The sequence below is a fragment of the Anopheles gambiae genome, chromosome 2 (genome assembly GCF_943734735.2).
Source record: "Anopheles gambiae chromosome 2, idAnoGambNW_F1_1, whole genome shotgun sequence".
Classification (NCBI taxonomy): Eukaryota; Metazoa; Arthropoda; class Insecta; order Diptera; family Culicidae; genus Anopheles; species Anopheles gambiae.
In genome coordinates this window covers 107,874,107-107,899,869 of record NC_064601.1, presented here as the reverse complement: position 1 = coordinate 107,899,869, position 25,763 = coordinate 107,874,107, and the positions used below count along the sequence as shown (strand labels likewise).

General features: G+C 45.5%; 2 protein-coding genes across 2 annotated transcripts; both read right to left on the bottom strand.

Annotated features, from left to right (window-relative positions):
* Positions 1-1,331: 1,331 nt before the first annotated feature.
* LOC1270233 (larval cuticle protein A2B) lies at positions 1,332-7,449 on the bottom strand. The gene is made up of 4 exons (XM_308913.5): positions 7,199-7,449; positions 6,440-6,536; positions 4,513-4,728; positions 1,332-1,766 (listed from the first exon to the last, which is right to left on the bottom strand). The coding sequence occupies exons 1-4, from the start codon at positions 7,289-7,291 to the stop codon at positions 1,663-1,665; spliced, it is 510 nt and encodes a 169-aa protein (XP_308913.3). The 5' UTR covers positions 7,292-7,449; the 3' UTR covers positions 1,332-1,662.
* Positions 7,450-18,969: 11,520 nt separating this feature from the next.
* On the bottom strand, positions 18,970-21,780 carry LOC1270234 (cuticle protein 8). Its single transcript, XM_308914.5, has 3 exons — positions 21,669-21,780; positions 21,425-21,505; positions 18,970-20,341 (listed from the first exon to the last, which is right to left on the bottom strand). Exons 1-3 carry the CDS (start codon positions 21,681-21,683, stop codon positions 19,799-19,801), a joined length of 639 nt encoding a protein of 212 aa, XP_308914.4. The 5' UTR covers positions 21,684-21,780; the 3' UTR covers positions 18,970-19,798.
* Positions 21,781-25,763: the final 3,983 nt, after the last annotated feature.

Sequence of the window (25,763 nt, the reverse complement as noted above, 5' to 3'; positions counted from 1 at the left end):
AAAGCCTGTATGGACTGACATATCCGCATAGGATGTTACGCTAAATAGAAGAAGCACGTTGAATGTAGGCAATCTTGTACTATCGTGAAGGCTTTTCACAATGTTCAAACTAAAAATGAAAAAAAAAACATCTGAGCATTCCACTTATTTTTGCAATAACGTTAAGGAAAAAATATATTTGTTCGCTCATAATGTTTAACACAGTCATTGATTATGTCATAGAGATCATTTGAATACGTAAATAAATATAAAACATAAATTCATATTCCGTAAAATGTTTGTAATCTTTACTTAATGAAAACGTAAAACAACATGTAGTTGAACTAAAATAAAAAAAAATACTATTACAATTACCTAATGAAAAACTAATTCAATTATACCTCAAACAGTTTATTAAAATTGTAACAGATGAATAAAAAATGCACTGCATGTTTTAAAACATAAAAATGGCGATCGTAAAATAAGTTTTGATCGGTAAAAACACAATAAAAATACGAAGGTAACAGCTGAAATAAATAATACAAACCATGCTCGTTAAGCAAGCAAAGAAGATAAAACCAACTCACCTAATTTCGGCCATGAAGGAGAGAAAAGAATAGTAACAAGATTATGAAATCCCATTTGCTGTTTATTTGCTATCAACAGTTAACACACCCTTAAAACCCGCGGCAAAAAACATAACGAACGTCAATCGGAAACTCAATCTTGCTGCAGCAACATACCCACCGTACAGAAAACCGAGCTCGGCTAAGCAGACACCGCACGGTTCAATTAGCTGAAAAAGCTGCCCCTGAACATTCCCTGAACGGTAGGATTATGCACCGAAAAGATGAAGGGTGCCGGGGCAATCATTTGATTAGCAAACGAAAATAATTATTCATCATCGTTATCGTGATTATTCGCACCGGCCCACCAGCCGTGGAAGGGGCAACGGTAAATTAACGTACCGTGTGCAAATGGGGAAGCACGCGCACCATTTGGTACTTTGTCTGTCTGTGTGTGTGTGGTTTTCTCTCTTTGTTTTTCACACTTTCTGTTCGTTTGTTTTTAGTGAGCGTAATTTCCCATTGACACTTATGTCGGAGATTGTAATTGTTTTACCGACATGATTCAATCTGCACCTACCACCGCGGAATCGTATTCACACAATACGAACACAATTACATCGTAATTTAATTTGATACGAAAATACACGAGATCCACTCCGCTCGGTGCAGCCCATTCCTGGCAAACGTAGGAAATTAAGACACACGCGAGTTCAACATCATTAGGCTAGACTGAAAGGGGGTCGCACGAGGGTAACAACACAATAACACAAAAGCCAGCAGACGTATTTAAGAGGCAGTTATCAACAGCATCCTCGTTATTTTATTATTTACATGCGGCGGCATCTTCCCTGCACTTTTCGCTCTCCTGCCGGTAGACTTACGCACCTAATATCATACAAACTAATGCAATTATGCAATACTGGTTGTGTGAGGGTGTAAAATGTGAAACATGTGTAAGATGTGAGGTGTTGACGGGCTCATCGTCGCTGCGGCGTCAGCGTCATCCTCCCCCGGAAAGGCACCTGATTTGCATTCAATTATTTCTCTCCGGTGTATGAAATGGTTCCAACGCCGACCGATCGAATGTGCCCGGCTTGCGCTCGCTTTGAGATTCCTAGTAGTAGTGGCTATCATCGTAGTGTCCGTAGTATCCATCGTAGTCACCGTAGTGGACGGCCGGAGCGTGCTCGGTGTAGTGACCCGTCTTGGCTACGTGAACTGCAAACAAGGTTATGATAAGGAAATGATTAGCGGAATTAGTTAGAGGATAATTGAAAACTGGCAAAGAGCAGTACAGCACACAGCTCCTATTAAATGGAAAGGTGCTTCCCGTACTCAAGGACTTTTCACATCCAGTTTGCGTTTTCCACGCTAAAAACGATTTGACATTTACCAAACCGATCGCTTCTGCCTTCCAGCTTCTGCCACCGTAACCGTAACTGGTCGCTCATCAGCTGACCGTCGGTGGACAAGTCACGTTCGTGATCTAGATCGACAGCAGCCAACAGGTAGCCGAAAGCGAAACGAATATCATACAACCCTACCCGCCACGAGCCAGATCGTGCTGTCACGGATCCGCACGCTTCAGGCAAACATCGTTCCAGCCGGATTGAGCCATGCCAACCTGAAGCACGACGCGTTCACTCACGCGTCATCGTTCGGTTTGCCGTCCCAAGCCCTGGCCAAGGGGTTGTGGAGAGACGGCACAAAACAAACTCGTTTGTCACAAAGGTAAACAGAATGTCAGTCGGTGCCATTACAATCGACGATTGTGTGATGGACCGTTCCATCGCTTGCTGGCTGACTGTTGCCCATCCGTTAATTATATCGTTATGCAAAGCAGCATAAGCGCACATTCTTACGGCATCTACCGGCCACTGGCGATAGAGATCTATGCTTGACGAAGAAGAAATAGGCAACTAATGGGTTCGTCGCTTAAAAATGACATTTTGTTGAAATCGTTTGATTTGCTGTAGATATTTCCGCTTCAAATCTGTTTCCCCGTGCGGTGGAATTGCTTACCATCTATTTTTAATCGATATTTCTTTAGGCAAACTAACTGCTCAGCCATCGATCGTGAATCTCGTCAGCTCTTCCTCCGTTTGAAAAATTTATTCCATTTTAAAAAACAAGCTCGACAAGTGACTCTTGCGGCGATCACGACAACCTCTCCGGCACTGTCCACTGGTTTGCCTCAATGCCTCAGAATGCCACACAGAAAACACTCCTTCTGAAGGGGGTGATTTGGAGAGGGCAAATAAAAAAAACCAATACCAATCTTTTTATGTTTAAGTGCTTGTGTGGCGGTTGGTAGAGTGTGTAATTAACCTTTACCAGATTCATCCGGCCTGTTTACAAGCGGTTACATGCAAATTAACCGAACCCTACGCACGAGTGACAGGCGAGCATTAGCGCGCCAAAGAATATAGGGCTGCGGTGGTGGTTGTACGCTAGCATAGGAACGTTTCCAGCACACAATGTTGCATTGTTTCGGCTGCCATTCGGTTAAGGGGCGATTCAAATCTCAAGAACAGCCGTTTGTTTTCCGCAGCTGTGCGAAAACCTCACACGCCGGTGCGTCTGTCGCATCCGCGCAGTCTGTCTAGCGCCTGTCCTTGACCTGATTTTTGTCAATCTACTTGTGTGTGTGTGTGTGTGTGTGTGTGTGTGTGTGTGTGTGTGTGTGTGTGTGTGGGAGCGAAACCATCACTAATGACGGTGCGTTGCGTGTGGTGTTTGCAGGGGGAGAAGCATATTCAAATTGGGAGTGTCCCGGTTTGGTTTGCATCCGATGTGCAACGGATGTGCCCAACGCACAAAAGAAGGGCAATTCGGGCAATAGATTTATGATATGACAAATTGCACCTCCGGCCTTGAGATGGTTTTGTGTGCTGCGTTAAATAGGGAGGGAATATTAGCGGCGCTTCAAATTACTGTATTGTTTGCCTGAAGGCTTATTTAATTGCTTATTTTAGGATGTTACTGGTGCTATCAACCTCATCGTTTTATTAGTGTACAATCTACTCTAAGTTCATGGTTAAATGAAAACATTTACAGTGGTTTTGAGTTGTTTCGATTTCGAATCGTTATGAGCCTGAATGTTACGATGTATCAATATGACCTACTTTCCAAATCTTTTAAATGAATCGAATGTTTAACTCCCATTAAATGTGTCTCCTGTTTCGCAACCTTTTCTCTGATTCCCTTCGGCAAATCAGGAAATCCGGAAGTGTCGCAAGGAAGTGAAAGGACTATGGCCACTCTCGATCGCCAAACTTATGTCACGCGATTGATCGAATTTGTTCGAAAGTGCGACCTTACCTCATCTCCAACGACATTACGCTGCTCCCCCTTGCAAACCAGTCTAACTGGATGTACAACATATCGGTGCGGCAGCTTTAAAAAATAGCCCACCAAATCATCGATCGCACACAGCGGTGCGATCGGTCCGGAAACAAAAGCTCTCCCGCAGCAACGTACGAAACGGTTTTTGCACTAAAATTTCCCTCACAATTAACAAATCGAGATCGTGCTGTAAACGCGTCGATAAAAAGCATCCCCGAACCGGTTCAATACCAGTAATGTTACATAAAAATGTGAGCTTGGGTGTTGTTTACTTCAAATAAAGGACTCCTGCGTCATCCGGCAGCATCACACACACACACACACTTACAGCCCCATCATCGGCAGTTATGAGTGCTTTTGGTGGTGGTTTACAATTGGCCGCAACATTTGTACGTCGTCCGGTGCTTCATTATGCGGAGTTTTGTTGTGTGGCCTAGTTTATCGGAACAAAACACGTGTGGCGCCAAAGGTACTCTCCGTTGGTTGGAGCCGTTGAGGTTGGACGCTCTTCGATGACCATTGGGTCGGTCGTTGAAGATGCCCGTCGACTGTGGTATGAATGTTTCTGAGAGTTCTCCTGCAAGTGGATTCTAGGAGTGGAGGAATGGATTCTACTTACGGAGTGGCTCGTGAGCGTAGACGACCTTCTGTACGACGGGAGCGGCCGGCACGTGGTGGACGGCCTTCACCGCAGGGACGACGTGCTTGACGACGGGGGCGTGAGCGTGGACGAGCGGGGCCGTCTTCGACACTACCGCGTTGAATCCGTTGATCGGATCGGCGGTGTAGTCCACGGTGCGCACGGAACCGTCCGGCTCGACCAGGGAGTATTGTCCTGTTGGATGGATGGGCAAGACAGAAGTGGAGATTTTGGTTAATATGAGATTAAAATTGTCAATGTTGTAGAACTTTCTATTATCTAATATATAAATATATAAAAATGTATCCCAATCAATCGATTTGATTTTTTTTTCTAATTTGCTATCAAAAAGCTTGAATAGTGAAACATGGGCAAAAGTCTAACAAAATTTCAAATAATTCAATCAATGTAATCTCTTACAAAACTCTAACAACACAATTTGCACTGCAGCGTGCAGAAGAAAAGGCAGCAAATCAAACATTAATACCACCCCTGGCGTGCGTAAAAAAACACGATAATATCCAACGGCTCATCTTCCCCATACACCCACAGCAGGAGGCATATCTTAATCTTCGATCGTGCCGATCGCACGTCTTCAGATAACTACCGCACACGGCACCGATTCGGTTGGCCCCGTCACAAACGAAGCGGCTAATTTTGCATACGCATGCCACATTATGCTGAAGCTTCACCAGGTGGGACCAATTTGCCGCTCACGTGCCGCGCCACCCGGTGAGCAGGCTCAAACCGTTCAAAAAAACCCACAATGTGTAAATTAATTACCCGCATTGTTGTTTAGAGTTGTTTCCCACAGGAGAAGACGGAGCGGGACTCCACCCTTAAAGCAGACTCTTTGGGTGGTTTTTGGCACACAGAAACACACCCCAAAGCACGCACAATTATTATGCAATGATTTCTTTTTTCTTTCCCCCCCCCGGCAATTTTTTCACAGACCAATTGAACAGTTTTGCGCTTCATTTGCAAAATTTTGCACACTTTTCACGCGCTTCTATGCATGCAGTGCCGCAAAAAGGTGAAATTATGGTTCATTACCATGCCAAATGAGTGTGTTTTTTGGGGAGGGCGGCGAAATTCGGCCCCCAATGCGAGTTGCAGTTTATGCATGGTTGGCGGGCATTTCTTTGAACGGTTGGAAAACGCGGCCAATCATCCGACCGATCTCGTTGAAAAGATCACAAAAATAGCCTGGAAAGTGACCTACCCAACCGAGGTCACATAAATGCTGCCAATCATCTTTGCTTCTCGCCTTTCAGCGTTGCACACTGAACTGTGAACCGCACGATGTGAATGAATGTATCGAAACGGCCACACATATGAATGAAAAAAGGGGTCTCTCAGAAGGGACGCATCAATCGGTTCGTTTGTGTAGAAGGTTTTGTTTGCCGTCATTTGTTAGCACTATTACACCCGCTCGCACATCCCGCTCCCGTACACTCCTTGTAAAACAAAACACCAAATGGTGCAATCGTGCGAAAACTGCACCCATTATGCGACCGTAAAGGCCCACAAGACCCACACGGCCACATAATGCGCCACAGCTGCTCGTCGGACGTGTGACGGAATGTGTGAAATATGGAACTGGAACACGATGCCATCAGCGAGCAGCAAGCACAGGAACCTGCACGGAGGCCTGGGAGCTTTTACATCTGCTTTTTGTCGTAAGACATCCATGACAACAAGATGTCATTGATACCGTCCCGTGGGGGAGAAAGAAAAATGGTGCAACATATGCCATCCAGATATGTATCGAAAATGCATGCATGCAATTGGCTTTTGGGGTGCTTTGTTTTATGGATCATTCATTCCATTGGTGCCAGTCAAGTGATCTCGTTCTGTCGCAAGCGATGCTATTCTCGGAGCGGGGTGACTTATGGCAAGCACTTACCTTTGACAACGTCTCCGTCACGAGTTTCGTGCTGCGACTTCACATCGCCGGTGCTGTGGTCGGCCACACCGTAGTTGAACGCGTACTTGGGATGATCCTGCAAAACACGAGAGTGTTGTTGTTGTGGCATGAGTGAGCTGTACCAAAAAACTGCTAGACCTTGGTGTGAATTTAGAGTGCTTTGAAGGGCTTTGTTTTTCATGTTTCTTCAATTTTTCCCTAGGATTAACCGAGTAATGTCGTGAATTCGAGAGTTAGAAAATCAAGAATCGAAATATTATATAAGCTTTATATTTAAATTCAATACTATTGCTAATATTATCTTAGCTTTTGTTTTGTTTTCAATTCTTGTATTCCCCAATTCTATTTTGGTTTCTGGAAATGTATTGTTGATGAAATGATGTTATAAGGAAGAGATGTTTTTTCCAAAAAAAAAAATACTAAAATATTCCAAATTTCAACAAATCATCTCATTTCTATGATTTCTAAACTAAACATGGTATCATGCAAAAATACATGAGCGAATCTTTTCGAACTCTTCTTCTCAAATGTCCACAAAATAATTGTTTGCTTTTGGTCATTCAATCTCAAACAGTCACAGTGTTTACAGCATTATCACACTCTCCGAGTCATTGTTCCGTTCACACCAAATATCAACATTGCTTCGATGCTCCGGCACATCTCCTGTTACTTAACACTTTCAGGAATTTATTTCCCTCCCAGTACGTTCTACACAAACAAGTGGAAGCATAATCTCACATAATAATCAACAGCGTATCCCGGGCGGGCTAGAGCGCTGCTTCCGAACATGGCCAAAGCCAGCAGCAGTGTAGCACAGACGCGAGCAACCATTTTTTCAAACAATTTTACGTTTTACGGCAACTTTTCACAGCACAAACTAGACTTGCAATACTGCACTGGGCTGGGGATGAGCACTTGGACTTGGAGCGGATGGCTGACCTATGCTGAGCGTGGCTTGACGAGACACTGTACGGTTGTTGGTTGGTAATTTTGGTTTTATATAGTCTTGCGGTACTGCAATCGATGGACGCCACCGACGCTGTCGACGCGATCCCCTTCCAAAAGCACCAGCGGACCACCTCCACACCTTCAGACGCGGTACGCTGCCGCACCGACCGTGCGCCTGTGGAACTGGGGAGACATGAGAGGGGCACGGAGCTGACAGTGGCATTGTCTAGTGGCGGTAGTTTTCAACGCGAGATGGAACAAGGTGGCGGGTGGCCCAATAGCCGGACGCCACAAGGGATGAGGACGCTTTCGCGGCGTTTTTCTCCGACGGCGTAGACAACAAGGATGGCATCAAGATGAGTGGCTGGGAGCGGTTGTCACACGAGATGGTTTAAGATTTCGCTCAAAGTGGTGCAGTAGCTTATATGGTCAGAAATTAAATGCATTTTAAAAGGTCAATTAGAAACCTTTGCAAACATTCAATTAATGCATACAATAAAAATATATAAAAAATCAATTATTTTACAGTAAACTCAGTTCTCGTGATGAAAAACTATGTTAATATCAATAACCTCTATCAAATTATTTGTTTTCTTTGTGTTTCTTTGTACTAAACATCGCGATCATCTTGGATTATGTTTCATTATCTCGTATTAAACTGTCATGCATTATGCTTTTATTAAGAAAGAAATGATTCTATAATTAAAGGAATGAAGAATTTGTTTAAAATAACTGTAATAATTCATAATTTCATCTATTCTCCAATGCGATTACTAGTTTTAAATGTTAACTGCAACAAATTCTGTTTTGTTCATAGTCTTAAGATAATTTTCGTATTTAATCAACAATTCAAATTTTTCCCTTTTCCATTCAACTCAAGCTCTATTAAAGGCTGTTTGCTGAGGATTCTGAGAGTGACATTGCCAATACTATGACTACATGAGTATTTCTTTAGTCATAATCTAAATCCTTCATGGTAGGTCTCATCTTACAAAACATTTATTAAATATCCAAAAACTGAAAAATATGGGAAAAAAAATTGCAATCGATTTTCTCTTAAGTTTCATACAAAATATCAATCACCTTCCATCCCTATTGTATCGAACACAAAATTTGTCAACAATCGAAATGACAAATCACAAAAATTGCGAAGGAATCATTTCGCCGTGGCACACTTTCCGAAAATGCTACCCGTGCACCAGCTACCGCTACTACCCACTGGCTCGTCATCTGCAACATTGGCGATCGCCCTTCCCCTCCGAAACCAGTGTCCAAATTTTCCCAAAAATGACTTACAATTTTTCGGCTCATCACATCGCGGCTCGCTGGCGCTTAAAAATGGCACCGCGGCTCTAATCAAGTGCCCGATTGGGTAGGCGGTCGTAGAGGGACATTACCGCGCGTTCCAGGTCGCGCCAGTCCCATGGACACGGACATTAGGTCACCTGAGATCGAGACGCGGCGCAACGATCGTGGTCGCGATCGTGATTAATTGCTGGGCCACCAGCCAGTCGTGAAGGATTTCTTACTCCCGGCATTACATCGCAGAAGGGTCAGCAGTATCGAGCAGCTCGATCTGTAAAGAACCGATCTTTGCTGATTGAACGCGAGCAAAACGGCGGGGAGGGGGCGGTATGATGATTTACATTTTAAGTTCAAGACCATAACTAGGTAGCCCGGTTGGTTTAGTTTTTCGGCCAGTGTTGTAACCGGCGTGACGATGGCTGATGGAACCGAGCTGGCCAATCCGTCAAACCGTGGTGAGAATGTTTGTGCTCTGTTTTAGGTTTTTTTCTATTATTTTTCTTCCCCATCAATGTCACATTTGCCTACCGAACACGTCACTTGGCTGAAAGACACCCAGGTTCCAATCTTCGAGCGGTTCCTCGGGGCGGTCAGCAATCTGTGTGATCTAAATTGTAACTCCGTCGTCCGCACGCAAATAAGAATGAACCTCGCAAACTCTCCACCCGCTGTGGGCGTTGCATTATTTTGAAACAATCAACAATCGCTCCCAAATTAGCGGTTGATGAAAATTGAATCATAAGAAGGCAAAAGAGGTGTGTACCGGCTGACACCTTCGCCGGCACACGAGCATTGTGGCCCTTGCGGTGCGGTTAACGGACTATCTCGCCCTATGATTACAACCACAGTGGAGCATTGGGCGTTGTTGGTGGCATAATGATACAGCTCCACAATGGACCTTCGCCGCCGGGTGGACAGATAACGATGATGACAATTTTGCGGGACTACTGTTTAAATGTGCCATTTTCGAAGCTAATGGGTGGGTTGGGATCTTTTCTCGGAGAAAGAGATCACAAAGAAACGGAATGGAATGGCTTCTGTAGCAAACGCTTCAAAAAAGGATTGGTTTCATGCTCCCGCGCACAAAAAAGAAATCCTTGATGCCAACTGGGCGTATGTGCGCTTGCGTGCAGAAATTCAATTGAAGGTTAAACCTTTCCAATCCTCACGGGTTGGAGCGACGATTCTCTCGCCACATTCATCATTCATAACTTTATCTTCTGCACGATTCTACGCAGTCCGTTTTGTCTCTCTTTCATTCATCAATCTGTACAGGGAACAGATCCCATCGCAGTGCTTTGCATGTGATGTGCCAAAGAAGCAAACCAAAAAAAGAACCACCCGTACCTCTAACGTCAGCGCGCCTAACGTCTTTCCCAGCCTCACAGGGTTTGGCGGGCGGCCAGCAGCAACACAAGCGACAAGCTCAATCCGTTGACGCACTGTAAAGAGCGCACGAAACGCACTTTGCGGGGAAGGGAAAAATACACAATAGAAGCGTCTGCGCAAACAAAACGCCGTTCTTCCTTTGCGAGCCACCATTTTTCCCCGCCGAGTCGCTTGGTTTCCCAAATGCCGCGCAAGCGGCCACGAAGATTGTGCTGAGGCTCGGCTTGGTTAGTGCATGCTAATTAACACCCTACGAAGCCGGAGCACGCAGGGAGCGGGAAGCAGGCTGGCATGTCCGACGCGACGCCAACGTTCAAGGCAGAACACGTTCACAGCTGTGTGTATGATGCGGTTTCACGAGCGAGTTTTCACAGGCCACTACGAAGGGAGGGCGCGCGCCCGCGCACACGATTTCGTGGCTTTCGAGGTGGAAAATTAAACGACCCCCAAATCGCGATCAGCGATGGGAGAATTTCAGTGCGAGTGATATAAAACCCGACCACCCCGAGTGCAATTACACGGAGAAGAAAGGAATGGAACAGTACCACCGGTGTGGTACGGAAAATCCTTGGATTTCCGTCCACCGCCCGCTGGTATCTTTGCCTGCCAGCCCTGCCCACACCAAGGTTCTGAGAGCTTTCGTGCTTGTTTGTCGTTTGGTTGTTGGTTGGTTTTTGCTTGCTCCTCCATCTTTTTTTCTGTATTTTTCAAGAGCGGAAATGGTAATCAGCAACAGTGTTAGGTACGGTCAAACGTTAAATCCAACGCTCAACAGCTCAATGCACAGTACAATGCGCAACCATGCCGGATGCGGATCTTGCCAGGGACGCTTGCCATGTCGCGCTGCAAACACTGCCCATCGGTTAAAGGTTATTTGTGGCAGCAATTTCGAGCAGCAATTTGTTTTTAGAACGGGCGCGGACGCTGCACAAACGCGATTGCTTGGAAGGTGTGGAATCGTTTGTCCGCAATCATTTGGTGACCGAATGCTTCTCGCAAACCAGTGCCCTTTGCTGTTTGGCGACGACCGTTTTGGGTACGATATGATCGAATCAAATGCAAAGCATTTTTTGTTCGTAGAGAATTCAGGGCTATCGGAAGCTCCTAATGAAGAGCCAGGAAGTAGCAAACGAGACAATTTGTCTGTCAAATGGTGTTACTGTCCAATAGGGAGCTGTCATAAAGGCTTGATTTGAGAGATACTTCCTCACCTGACATTCAAAACTATTATACAATTTAGTGATTTTTTACAATCTAACCCTTTAGTAAAGTGTTTTTTTATTTCATCGCTTTATTTATTCGGTATTTGGGACACATTTACCACTTTTCTTTTTCCTTCTTTCCTCAAAATGATCACAACAGATGCCTCGTAACCTCTTGCTCGAAAGAAAATACAAATGATTGCTCTCATCCACCGAGCAGTAGGAATTTCCCCGGTTTGGGTCACCACACCGAGCCAGCGAGACATTCCTTGATCGAAAACGACGCAAATGGATGCACATAACGAGCAATAAAGGTAGCAGGTCGGGGCAACAATTATGTTTATAGCCCCGTCCTGCTGCCACCCCAGTGCACCCGATTTCGAAAATGCACCAATCACACTTTTCAATTCACGAGAGCACGAGAGCAAAAGCTAATAATCAAAGGGGAACTTTAAAGGGCTCCACTTGGGGGGAATATTTCACACACACACACACACACACACACACACACACACACAGAGGCCGAAATGATGGGTGCTTCGTGAGCCGTGTGCCACCACCTTCCGCACTCAACAATCCCGCACACCCGCACCCTGGGTGGTGTGGTGTAAGATCACACAAAGACAACCCATTGTTATCGCCACCGAATTGCAGCGCGAGTGCAGTTTTCCGACATTACTCATAATTCCCGTGGCATTGACAAATGTTTCGGTCGCACCACCGTTGTACGTGCCCGTGCACGGTTGCTCTACTTTTCCATCCCAGAGCACTTGCCAGCAGTGGGTTTGTCTCCCACACACAAACAAACCTGACCGATTTTCAAACCATCGGTGCATCGGTCTACTTGTCGACGGCGTCGCCCGGGTCAGCGCGACGTCAGTTGCCCAACCTGTGCGGGTCGACCACCTTACCGACCAGGCGCAGAAGGTTTTCGCCGCATGGGGTACCAATTAAACATTGGAAAGAAGCGAACAGAAAAGAAGAAGAAAAAGCAACAAGCACCGAAACTGCTTCAATTCCTCCCACAACACCGGCGCGGCACGGTAATGAGAGGGAAAATTTTTACGACACAATCGCTTCGACGACACTCTAACGCCGCCGTTTGAAGGCGGGGGGAGGTAGAGGGGCAAAGAATTATGCAACGGCAGCTGCACACACACACACACACACAGCCACAGTGGCCAGTGTCCGGTCGGATTGTCTGGTCGTAAAAAAGGACCACTTAATTTCAAGAGCAACTATCCGACGCCGACCTACGAACTCGGGCGGCCTGTTTCAAGCGGGGTCGAATTGGGTCGATCGGCGAAAATGGTTTAACTTTCCGCGCCTGCACCGCGATGGGGGCGTTTGTGTGTGCTAGGGTCCGGATGAGGTGTTTAGTTGACTGTTCGCGTTGACACGTGATTAAGCTGTTTCTGCGGAGGATTATCGGAATTCCAGAGCAGAGATGCAAAGGACATTGCCACGCGTTTTGCTTTTAATGGTTTAGTGGTTGTGTTTTATTGTCGTTTTGACGAGTTGATTCCCTTCACATCTCTAATGATGCATGAAATATGGTGATACAGGTTCAAAGAAAACGAATTAGAATTTTTTGTTATACGTTAAGTTTGTTAGAAATGTATCTTTGCAACACTTTGTTTTGTGTTTGTTTCATTTCATCATTATTAGTTTCATTAATCGTTACGTACGTTTTTCTTTCTTATCTTTTGGTTTTTATATATTTTTCTTTATCTCTCATTTCTGGAATTAGAGGTTCTTGTTTAATCCATCTTTTATCTATTTATTTATTTATATTTTTTTTGGGTTTCATTAGAACTACAACACAGAACAATAACTTGTAAATCCACAATGTACGTTTGCTTCTATCAACGAAATTATTGTTTAACCTAAGCCAAGGATTACGAAAGCTAACATAAGTCCCACCGTAAATCTCGCAATTAGCGATTGGTAGCATTGCCCCCTCCGCCACGCCGCACCATTGCCATTATTACCAGCCCGAAATAATGTGAGAACGGAACCAACGAGTGTCTCGAATGCTCGAAAGGATGAGGGCATGTGTACCGTTGACACCCGCCACAACGCCAGACTTGCGGCTAATTCCTTCCAATGCCATCGCTTCGCTTTCGAGCGATTACTGCTCCAGTAACATTTGCTCGCCGCGCCGATCTCTTCACCAGCGATTCTACGCCACATCGCCAGCAACTGTGTACTTGCACCCTTCATCAAGGTTTTGGTTCTTCTTGCTCGGATTTTTTGTTTATTCGTTGCTTACGAGCGAGAGGGAGTTGAATTTAGAGCACCGGGAGGGGAGGGCAAAGTTCATGAACACGCGAGCTCTCCGCGATGTGTGTTTGTTGGGAATTTCGTGCCACCGGTTGGAAGGCATCGTGGCATGCTTTATTGTTTTTGCAACCGATCATCCCGGCGTCTCGGTGCATGCATTCATCGTCACCATTCCTTTTTTATTTAATGTATTACCCTAACGCCCGGTCTTTTGCTCCCGGTAATTACTGCAGCTACGAAGCAGCTTTTATGACAGCGAACTGTCATAAGCTCATCTGCATCTCTGCTCGCGCGAGAAGGGGAAAGTTTAGTGTCCGAGACGGTAGCTCCGACTGGCGTCCGCACTGGAAGGATGACTTCGAGTCGAAACATTAACGGTGCCAGCTGATGCACCCTCGGCCAGTGGAACAATTACCCGCTTTGCGCAATCGATCTCGCTTGCGTTGGAAAGTAGGCAACGGATTCAGCCAAAGGCTCCGGCTATGGCATATGTGAGGAAAGCATTCGAAAACGCTGTCAGCTGGGATAGGCTTTTGCGCTCGGCTGTGGATGGAATACAATGTTATGAAAATAAGACGCATTGAAGAGATCAATTTTTTATCCAAATTAGTTGTATTAGTAGTTCTTGCTAATTGATATTATTCATGCTTCAAGCTTCAGCAGGCAGTAACATTGCTGCGATCGCGACTAATTGCGACAAGTTTTTCTTTCCAGTATGTCTATCTGCTGGATTGTGCAAGCATGGACAAACCTCCCATTAAGCTTCCCAAGCAAGCACGCATGTTGTATCGGCCAGTTCTATTAATGTCCTCGAACTGTAGACACATCGGTTCAAGAGTATGCATTCCGCTGTGGAGAGGAGAAATAAAAACCACTCAATGGATTGTCTCAAAAAATGATCATTGAATATAGACACACATACACACACGCGCAAATACACATACAAACATGCTAAGCAATCTAGAAGCTTGGGTTCGTGCTTCGCTTTTTCCTCGCGTATTATATTGTCTCACGTTGACAAAACTTGCAACGCGGAGAGTTTTTCGGATTCGGATTTGCAACATGTTAATTATGAGGTTGCGCAGCGAAGCGCAAAACGATCGAAGCTACCTTGCCGCCACGTTTTATGATGGTTGCTTGTTCATTGGTCGAACCGCTGAAGGTTGCGCTTTTGGGAAGGATTGTTTGACGTGTGCTTTCTTGCAATGAACTTCCATAGGCCAAGATGAGCCACGTGAGACACAATGGTTGCGATGTGTTTCATTTCGATGCTTTATGTTTGCTTAGGCAAGAAGGTTTTGTTGTTAGATAAGTTTAAAAATTTGAATTCAACTGTCTGACTGACTTTTGACTCTTTATTGACAAGTACTCTGACATCAACATACGAATATAATGTTAAGTACCTTTACTGCCATCATTAGGTCTCATCTGCTCTGCAAGCAATTTGTTTAAATCATCAGCCACATTTGATAGCATTATTCAACATCATAAAATTCCAAACTCAATTAAAACTATTACAACTAATCAACAACCTTACGCGCCCAAAAAAAAAAATCAACAAACATTGCCTCTATCTTCACATCTACAACTCCAGTTACGTATCGCACGGCATCGCATCAAACTACGCTTTCCAGCAGCACTGACGCGCACACGCCAAACCAGCTGTGGCGCTGCAATTTGTTCCTGAAACATAGTCACCCACTGCCCCAATGGAAAGAAAAACCGACCGCACAACCAGGCAAATGAAGTGAAGATCGGGTGGACCGGGTGGTATCATCCGACTGGCGAGATCGGGCCAGTGACATAAGCCAAGCTGTCCCGACTACGCCGACACGAGCGGCATAATCCATTTATCGACGGATAGGACGACTTCTTTCTCGCTTACCAATCTTCATCAATCGATTGCAGCTACTTGTCCGATGGTGTGTTTGTGCGTGTGTGTGTGTGTGTGTATCAATTTCTTTTATTAGATTCGTTCCCGCATCGCGCGCCTTTCGACACCTTCACACCGACTGCTGCAACCCATTTTTCCACCTGCTCCGAGATGGCTGTGAATGGTTTCTTAATCGTAATAGATCCATCAACCCAATTTCCATAGCCAGGAGCCCGTACAAAAACTACCCGGGTGAAAAGCCGGGCAATATGATCTGCTGGCCGCGTTCGGGGGTTGACGCTTGGGTTCCAGTTATTATTTAATCAACCGCCGCTCTTACCGTTTGTCCCGTGAAGATTCACCGATAGGGTGGGCTTGTGTCTATTTTGTTGCAAAAAAGGAGGATAAACACAAATCTATCTCAGGAGGGGGACAATTTGCATTACACGCTGCACATGGTGCGATCGTACGTTTGTGCCAGTGAGCCCCCCTTGAGAGTGTGAAAAACAATCCCGTCTTGGTGGAAAGTGTTTTTGGTCCATAATCGTTTGTTAGAGCCGGGCAGGAGAAACAAAAAAAAACTACCTGCCAACTTACGGCACAGACCATTAAGCTACTCCAGGGTGTGATAGTTAAAGCTCAGCTTTACGATTGCTTTAGCAAATGAAGATGATCAATTAGAGAGCGACGGTGTCTCGACCCGTTGGGCCAGTCGAGAAAGAAAACGAAAAAAAAACATGTTTTCATTTGCACCTCGTTCAAAACGCATAAATCCCAGCCAACCACCAGCAAAAGGTGTGCCTTTTTAAGTGTACTACCCCATTTTGTTGCGTGAATTCCACGCTTGGGATCGATTGTGGCTGCTGCAGCTGCTGCTGTTGGCGCTCGCTTTGATAATGATCGTCCCAGGTGCTTCTTCAAGATAAGATCATTTCGATGCTAAAAAGCCTTGTTCAAGTGAACCAACCTGGGTCTCCGTTTGTTTTACTAGCCCTTCTCAAACAATACTTCACGCGATGAGGCAAGAAAGGCGATATTATTTAAGCCACTTAGCTTCAAACTAATCTTTGTCGTTGGCTGGCTGGCTGGCTGGCTCTCTCGCCAGCACCATCGCTTGCAAATCGGCCGAAGCTTGAGGGTTGGCTGAGAACTAGAAACACAGGAGAGGAATCAACCAACAACAACAACAAAAAACAGTCCACTCTCGCTCGCTGAAGATAAGCTTCAGCAAACATGTCAAGCGGCGAAACACAGCTTGCGCAAAGCAATTCAATCCAGCAGTCGGTTAACCGTTGTGAATTATTCGCAACACTGAGCGGATCGTGCGACCGAAGCGGAAGAGACCGTGGCAAAGTGTCTTATTATTCCACTGCTCACTTCTTTCGTTCTCCGCCCAAATCGCGCAGGAGGATACAAAGCAACAACGAACCAGCAGAAATGTAGCCAAAATCTTAAGCAAACGACCTTCCCTTTCAAAGAACGACACAACCACAACAGTCGGCATAATTAAAAACGTTGCAATATAACCTTATCAACCCGTTCGTTTGCACGGTCGATTGCGTTTTAAATCAATATGTGTGGCAGTTAGTGACGGGCGGCGGGTGCTTTACCGACCAGAACTTAACCGAACCGGCCCCGGCGGCTAACTCAATCAAGCGCAACGAATGTGATGGGACATGGGCGGTGACTGCTAATGGGCAATGTTTTAGCGGCTTTTTTGCGAAAGCTGCTGATTTGTTCCGTTGTTAGGTGAACTGGTATGCAGAATGTTCGATTGAAATACTAATTAGAGTTTACCAGGCGGGTTTGCGATTGCCACAAGTGGTGTAAGAATGTGAAGGAGTAGTGAACATTCGTTTGTAGCGGAAGTAGCGAAGGAATGTGAACTGTCGTTTTATGCAGTTATGTCGTGTTTAATTGGAAGCGCTTCGATTAAATTATTTGAAGAACGTTTTATTTACTGTTGGGATTTATGAAACCTATAAACAGCAATATAATTTATTATCACTCTCTAATCGTTGATGCCACCATGACTAACGAACTACCATTTCATCGTATGAAGCGCCTAAATGTATACTATAAGTTTTACGCCAACGAAGCGTTACTGAAGCGTTTTTTTGTGTTTTTCTTTTTGTTTCAGAGATGGATGAATGGCAATTTGTTTTGCTATTCAACTTTTGTTTGCTAATTTTTTTGTAAAAAAAAGTGTATTATCCACTTGTAAATCCATTGAATTCAACCCAATTGAAGCCAAATTCAGTCTTAACTTTAGTATACACGTTTTTTTTTTCTTAGCAGCAGAATTTGGAATGTTTTCTCACTCATTATTAGTAATGTGAATTGATTATAAATCTTATACTAGTCTTAAAACCTGCCCGTCATAGGTTCAAATCCCGAATAATAAACCGTGCCCCCATACATAGGACTGACTATCATGCTATGGCAACAATCTTCTTCTTCTTCTTCTTCTTTGGCTCAACAACCGATCTCGGTCAAGGCCTGCCTGTACCCACTTGCGGGCTTGGCTTTCAGTGACTAATTGATTCCTCCCCATAGCAGGATAGTCAGTCCTACGTATGGCGGCGCGGTCTATTTGGGAATTGAACCCATGACGGGCATATTGTTAAGTCGTACGAGTTGACGACTGTTCTACGAGAGCAACAATAAGCAACAATAGCTATGGCAACAATAAGTCACTGAAAGCCAAGCTCACTTCACTAGTGGGTACAGGCAGGCCTTGACCGGCAACGGTTGTTGTGCCAAAGAAGAAGAAGAAGAAGTCTTACAAACTAAAGCTTATAAAATCAAACGTAAATAAATCATATTCCCTTGTTAAGAAACCATTCACTCAACATTATATCAAAGAAAATGAATATATATCAGAAAGGATTAGCTAGCTAAGATCTTTGTGTAATATCCTAAGGACAGCATATATTCCCAAATATTTTGAACTCAGCAAACATAAAACTCTGCAAAGGCCAACTCTGAAGATCTCTCTCTGAAACGAAGTATTTTTAAAACAAAAGCCTGTTTAAATAGTTTCAAGTAGTACAACCAGGATGTCAGATACTTCTTTCAATAATTTGTAATAGTATTCCACATTTCATCCAGCTCTACTATTTTTTTAATTTTATTTTCCTATAGTATTTTGCATCAAGAATTGTGCCAGAATTATTTTTAGACGGTTCAACCATATCAGACTATCTTGCTTTATGGTTTAATAAGTCCTGTTACCAAGTGAATTGGCTGTTTTATGTAAATACATGTCGTATAGTTTCGTCAAAACATGGTCGATGATTCCTTTTGGGATTTTTTTGTAGTAGTACATACTTCTAGTTTCATACATAAGAAAATTGCCAAGCGTTAAAAATATTATTGAGCTTATTAACGATTATTAATTATACAACTTCTCTGCCAAAAAGTATTCCGGAGCAACCGTATTCAGCAAATAGCAAACTACTAACACCACTACCAAATGTCATCAATTAACACTACACCAACAACAAAGGTTTCATCGTACATTTGAGTTTTATTCTTCATTTTAAATTAATATCATCGTCGGTATTCATTCCATTTCTGTACAAATAGACATTCTCCGCCAGGTGCAGCGCGTGCCGCCCACTAACAAAGAACGCCATGGTGAAGAAAAGCCAAAAACCCCATTCCACCGGCTCGGTATGATACGAACAGTACATATTGAGTATTACGATCGTCAAGCTCACTGTATCGCCATGCTATGGTTGAGGTGAGGCGAAAAGAGCGAAGATGCAAAGCAAAGCTTACCATCGAATGGAAAATACCCCGTTTCGATGAAAGAAATCTATCAAAGCGGTATCGGAGGTGAAATGGGGAACTAGTTCGAAAACCAAATCGCTACATTTCACCGCCAGCACACCGATGCTAAAAACAATCTACACAGTTCATGCAAAACTTAAAATCGTCGTCGCCCAGTTTCACCACGCGGCATCAACACACCGCAGACGAGCACAGAAAGCGAGAGCTCGATGATCATGAACTATATACAGGCACACGATCTGGTGGAGTGATGTTCCGGGCTGGTATTCTTCCGTAAGCGGTGGCCGTTTTGAAGGATAGTAGGTGATGATGGATCGCTAAAGCTACGCTCCCGGGCAGGGCGGCCCGAGCAAGGACGTTCCAGAGCGGAAGGATGGATACAGCTACGATAGGGAGGATGAAATAAATATCCACACTGTTGGCAGTGAAGTCAGGCACAGGCAGGTATGGGGAGCACCCGGGCCACGTAGAGTCCTCCCTGGGAGTGGGCAGCTTTAGTTTAGACGCGGTCGATTTTCATCGAGCGAAGCGAGGGGGTAGCGCTTAGTGGTAGTAAGCCAGAGGGGCGGCGGCCTTGCCGTGGTACTCGACGGTTCCGTGAGCCGGAGCATAGGCGTGCGAGGCGTAGACGGCCGGGGCGGCGTGGCTAGCGTACACAGCCGGGGCAGCGTGGCTGGCGTACACAGCTGGGGCAGCGTGCGAGACGACGGTCTTGGCGACGACAGCCGGGGCGGCGTAGACGGCCGGGGCAGCGTGGCTAGCGTAGACGGCCGGGGCAGCATGGGAAGCATAGACGGCCGGGGCGGCGTGCGAGGCGTAGACGGCCGGGGCGGCGTGGGCAACGACGGCCGGGGCGGCATGGGCCACAACGGTCTTGGCGTGGACAGACGGGGCCGACTTGCTGACGACGGCGTTGAATCCGTTCACATCATCGGCGGTGTAGTCGACGGTGCGCACGGAACCGTCCGGCTCGACGAGGGAGTACTGGCCCTTCACGACATCACCGTCGCGGCTCTCGACCTGCGACTTGACATCTCCGGTCAAACTATCGTGAACACCATAGTTGTAGGAGTATTTGGGGTGAGCCTGCAAAGAAGCGCAACCGGAAACGAATGGTTAATGATCGGTCCGATCGGTGTCCTTCACGGTGCGCATGGGCTACGGTTTCCGTTGCAAACCATGCCGCCGTAACCATGTAGCAGTAGCTACCGATGGGTAAGGTGTGACTAACATATTCACTCATTAGCATATTATCTTTGGAATGGAATGAATGAGATGCGTTTGTTATCGAGCCTGATCAAATTTCGGTAGCATTTTCTGCTAAATTTAACGATCGCGCCTTTCAAGAAAGATTGAAAGATACATTTCAACAACCCATTAGTAAGCGATCGTACGGCGATCAATAAAAATGTAACACTCGCTTTTAACCATCAGGCAAGCTTCGATGACCTCTTGGCACCGGCAGCCATCTGATCGTTATCGGGGTGTATTTTCACCCACCTTTGCTAATGCATCGATCAAATGGATTGATCAACTAGATAGAAAACGCGATCACGGTCACTTGGTTACGCATTTGTGCCTGACTTGGCTGCAGTAGGCGCAATTGGACGTTCAGCGACGTCGCCAAAAGTGGCAGATGAGTGATCAAGAGATGCAACCATTAATTAGGAATCGTCACCTTTTAAAGGATTTGTTTTGCATTGGTGTTAAGCTGAGTTGTTGAGTGAATCTACAACTACATGGCTAAAGGTTTTGTTTGAATTCTTGCAACCCTTTTTGCTTGTGCTAATGAAGTACAACCTGCTTTTCAATAAGCGCAAGTGTTTTCTTTTTGTAAAACTTTGAGGATTATGTGGTATTTTAACAAAAGACTTCAAGCGACAAACCTTACAATTCTTCTAAGCCAATTCTTAAAATCAAGATTCTGTTAAAAAAAATCAATGAGCTTTTTTAGGGGTTATGTTATACTATCCACTTTTTTTGCAAAAAAAAACTAATAATTTTGCAAGAAATATTCAATACAGTAATTTAATATTTACACAAAAATAAGTAAGAATTTTCCTAGCATGAATCGAGACACTAATCCAAAACATTCAGATTATCCTTGAATTTCACACCGTCTGTCACAATCACTGTTCTGTAGAGTTGCCCTAATAACGAATTACTCACGTAGTAGTCTCCCTGGTATTCAGTGGCGAGCGGGACCACACCGGCGGCGGCAACTCCGAGCACAGCCAGGCACACAAGCGACTGCAATTGGTAAGGAGACGAGAACATGGTCGAGAGATTAGAACACTTCTAGACTCTTCCCACAGGACACTTTGCTTGCACCGAGAACAACAGCGGCTTGGTTGGTTAGAAGAACCGCCCAAACCGTTCTCCCCCCGCAAAACTGCACCACAATGAAACTCACTTTGAAGAAAGCCATTTTAGATTGGGTTGTTAGGTTGTTTTTAGCAAGCTTTGCTTTGCAACTAGGACGAGTTGTGAACTGCGAATGATATCTAACTGATTTGTGCTGACCGCTTTTATAGTCAACTCCACCCGTGCGTTGGTACGCGCGCTTTCTGCCCAGCCGATGTCCGTGGGGCTTCGGGTAGTGGATTTTGTTGTTGTTCCTCGAGTCCTCCGTTTTGCCGCCGTCACCACCGTCGTCACCGATTCCTCAAACCAAGCGACAAACTTCCCTTTCACTCTCAACGGTTCGCTAGCGCCGTTTCATTCGCCTTCTCTAAACCTTTGCGCTTAACGTGCGAACCGAGCCACAAGCTCTTCAAACCTTGCGTTCTTGCCGGCACAAACGTACGGCACCGTTGATCTTAGCAGGAGATTCCAAGAAACAAGAGTAAGAGAGGGAGAGAGAGAGAGAGCGCACGTCGCTTGATCGTCACATCGCCGAAGGAGATAGAGCAATGCGCGTGAGAGTAAGAGAGCTTGTCTAGTAATCGTAATAGTGTCCAACATGCCCAGATGCTGCACGGTGCTCCGAACCGACGAAGGAAGCTAAACCGAAACACTACCGCGTATGCAGCTGGAGCGTGTAACGAACGGGGTTTGAAGGAAGGGGGAAGGCAGTATCATACGAGATACCGTTGACGTGTGACGTCAGGTCGGCTGCTGCGAAAGGGGCTGAACAACGAAAAGCAGCAGAAGGGAGCAAAGCGGTCCATTATTTTACCACTCAATCGATCATTACACGACCGGACTCGTACAAACGAGGTGGACGGCTTGGGAGGGGCAGGCTGGACATTTTTACAGCACACCCTATTGCACGCTCGCTTTCGGACGCAGTGCCGGATGCGTTTTGCGGTATTGGTGGAGTTTGACTGAAAGAACAAACAAACGATCGAACCAAAAAGAAGCAACTACTACAATAGCAACAGCAAAAAATCACGCACCAACAAAGCATTCTTGCGAACGAACCATGAAATGAGATGTAGTCCGGTTCGTGGTCCCGCGTGTGGTCTTGGTGCGGTCTGTCAGCCCTAAAACCCGATCCATATCCTCATTCGGCCGATGGGAATGATTTGATTTTTATTAACCCCGCATCGGCCCGGCTCGACCGACCAAGTGCCAGCTGGCCAACCATTCCACACGCTCGTCGAGTGAAGGTCGCGCTGTGGTCCAGGGTGCGAATACAGTTTTGCCAGCCAATTCTTCCACATTATATTGGTATAATTCGGTACGGCCAACAAAGAATTCTTGCTTGCGGTCTACTGCAAAGGGCTACTCGAAAAAAGGGCAAATGGGCGATCGTGCGGTGCGTCACATCCGGCTGACAAGCAAGACCCGTCGACTGTGGGCTTTGATTGAATTTTTGGTTGAAAATTCCACACAGCCTTTGCCTCAGTTCCGGGTGTGGTTTGGGTCAATGGAGAAGCTTTCTTTGCTTCCTGGTTGTCAGGTAAGGTATAATTTACGAGTTTCTTACGACCAAAAAATCAAAAATTCGTGAGCTAGACTTCCATTTAACTTGATCAGCAAACAGTTCAATAAAAAAAAGTATTTTATTGTGATGTATTCCTTCATTCCTTAAATACACAAGAAAATGTATACTATTTACAACTAAATACACAAAAAAGACTAATCTTTTCATAGCATACCATAGCCCTATTGCCCTTTATCAAATAAACTGTCTGGTATGAATTTCTCCCGAGTCATTAAATTTTACAATTTTTGTTCCTCCTTTAGAATTGTTCTTTGTTCTTAACGGTAGTAGATAAAGAATTTCATAAAATTGCACTTTTTTAATGATTCTACAATTCTATCTTTCTTCATTATTAAAGTGCCATTAATCTACAGCTCTGCGATTTCACCATTGCTACAACCTTTGATCCCATAAGGCTTAATTTAATAACTTTACAACCCAGAACAAACCACATACAAACAAACGCACGCCGCCACGTCCACGGCTTTATTACCGTTATGATTATTAGCTAACTTGTCATTTTTGTGTGCCTTTTGGCCGCCGCCCAAACTGTCATTGTGGTTAGCTTAATGCGTTTTAAAGCTACTCCGCTCAAATTTTGGATTTTTTTTTACCAGCACCAACAAGCAAAACCACACAAAAGACGTTCGCCTGCCCAGAAAACAAAACAAAAAAAAGCCAACGCAACCTCACCCACAGCACTGCCTGTATAAGGGTGGCTCGGGGAGCGCACAACCACCATCCATTCGTTCAGCTTCACTTCCCGAAACTCGATTTGGGGGGGGGGGGGGGGTTGTAGCAGATTGCGAACGCCACTTAGTAGCGAAACATTTAGCAGCCAAAAGATCTGCCAATGAAGCAAACAAACAAACAAAAACGAACGCAAAAGCAAAGACAAATGATTCCGAGTGGACGCCCAAACCACACGCCACTACTAAAACCCCCGGAGGGTAGAGCAACATAAAAGATCGCGTTCCGTTGGACACCGGTCGACAGCCCTATCACTAGGGGGCGTGCATGCTGGCACGGAGTAGCATTAAGCAGCGGTATCGGTGTCGAAATGGTTTGCACCGTTGCTCCATGGAAGGGTGAAAGGTTTATGGACCGTGGCGGTGCTGGTGGTGGTGGTGGTGGTGACGAAAGAGCGATCGTACTTTGACGCTTTTCGCGCGTGGTCCACGAGTTCAATGTCAATGGTAAAGTTCTCGGGGGTAGGTTAAAGAGGTTCACCACCGATCCGAGCCTTATGTTGTGGCCGTGTTGGAGCGATCCGTCTTTTTTTTTATTTCGCATGCTGTTTGCCCTCGGTTGATTGCGAACGTTGATCCGAAAGGAGCCGGATTTTACAGCTCCAATGTCAAAGTCACACACACTGTGAGTTGGACCGGGCGGTGCCGCTCTCGGGGAGGGTTCAACAGTCGCCCAAGTACCCGTTAATCCATTTCACCCGTCCCTGCCAGCGGCTGATTGATTCGCAAAGTGGTGCTTCAATTAATGGACGATCGAGGGCTGATCACTAACCGAGCGAAAAGCGGAAGGGGCACGGCAATTGAACAAGTCCCACATGAGCAGATGCAAGCCCTTTTTGCATCGTCTCTCGCATTCTCTCCCTGTCTGTCTCTATTCACGCCCAGCGCCCACCTTTGATCTACAATTACTGATTTATAATGACAGAATCGGCCCAACATTGCCGCGATGTTCGCGATCGAGAGCTATAAACAAACAACCATCGTAGTTGGCAAAGGAAAGAAACATTATGAACATAAACCCTAGCCTAGTGGAAGGATGGCATATCGCTGCGTGTATTATATGTTACTGTTATCTTTTCCTCCTCTGGTAGTGGAAACGTTAAAGCCGCACATACAAACAAGCATGCTTTCTGTCGTTGTTCTAACGGCTCGTTGAAGGTTGCTTCTTGCATTAATTTCTCCTGCTCACACTCGCAACCGGCAAAGCCAACCTTACACTCGATCTTTGAAGCTCTCGTATTAGGTTGCGCATGTTGCATGTGCCGTACCCACTCACTTGCGTAGGGAGAATTTCTGTACCAAACTCAACCCATGTTCTGGTACCGTGCCAAACACTGACAGGGAACGAATAATTCAACCTAAATAAATGTGCAACTCCCAGCATGTTACCATACCCCGGAACGGTCAAAAGCGATAGCCAAGAGTGTCTTACTGCTCAAACAACTCTTCTCTTTATCGAGTTTATTTGTTTAACGTTTCAATACCTCCTTCCTTCTGTACCTTCAAATGCACACCCTCTTCCGTTCCGTACATTCAGCAGCTCGCAGTGGACAGAGAAAACTGCTCATGAACTTTGCACATAAGCTACCGTGAGCTACCCCCGCGTTGTGACAAACTGTTGTATTAAGTCTTCCTCCCCTTCACCACACACACACACACCCCCTCACTAATTCCGTGCATTCTCGGCCGGGCGACAAGAATTAATCCCACTGCAAGGTAATGCAATGCGAATGGAGGATTGTGTTGCCTGGTGTCTCCCAAAAATGGAACCGAGGCGGACGTACGTGAGTCAGCCACTCTTGTACGGTGCATGCGTAACTGCGTAGAAACG

Bases quoted from the DNA above. Each gene is read 5' to 3' on its own strand.
- LOC1270233 (XM_308913.5), bottom strand. From the start codon at position 7,291: ATGGTTGCTCGCGTCTGTGCTACACTGCTGCTGGCTTTGGCCATGTTC. The intron at 6,537-7,198 runs GTGAGATTATGC...CGTGTTTTGCAG, and splicing joins GATACGCTGTTGATTATTAT to GATCATCCCAAGTACGCGTT. The intron at 4,729-6,439 runs GTAAGTGCTTGC...TCCATCCAACAG, and splicing joins TGACGGAGACGTTGTCAAAG to GACAATACTCCCTGGTCGAG.
- LOC1270234 (XM_308914.5), bottom strand. The intron at 20,342-21,424 runs GTGAGTAATTCG...GCTTCTTTGCAG, and splicing joins AATACCAGGGAGACTACTAC to GCTCACCCCAAATACTCCTA.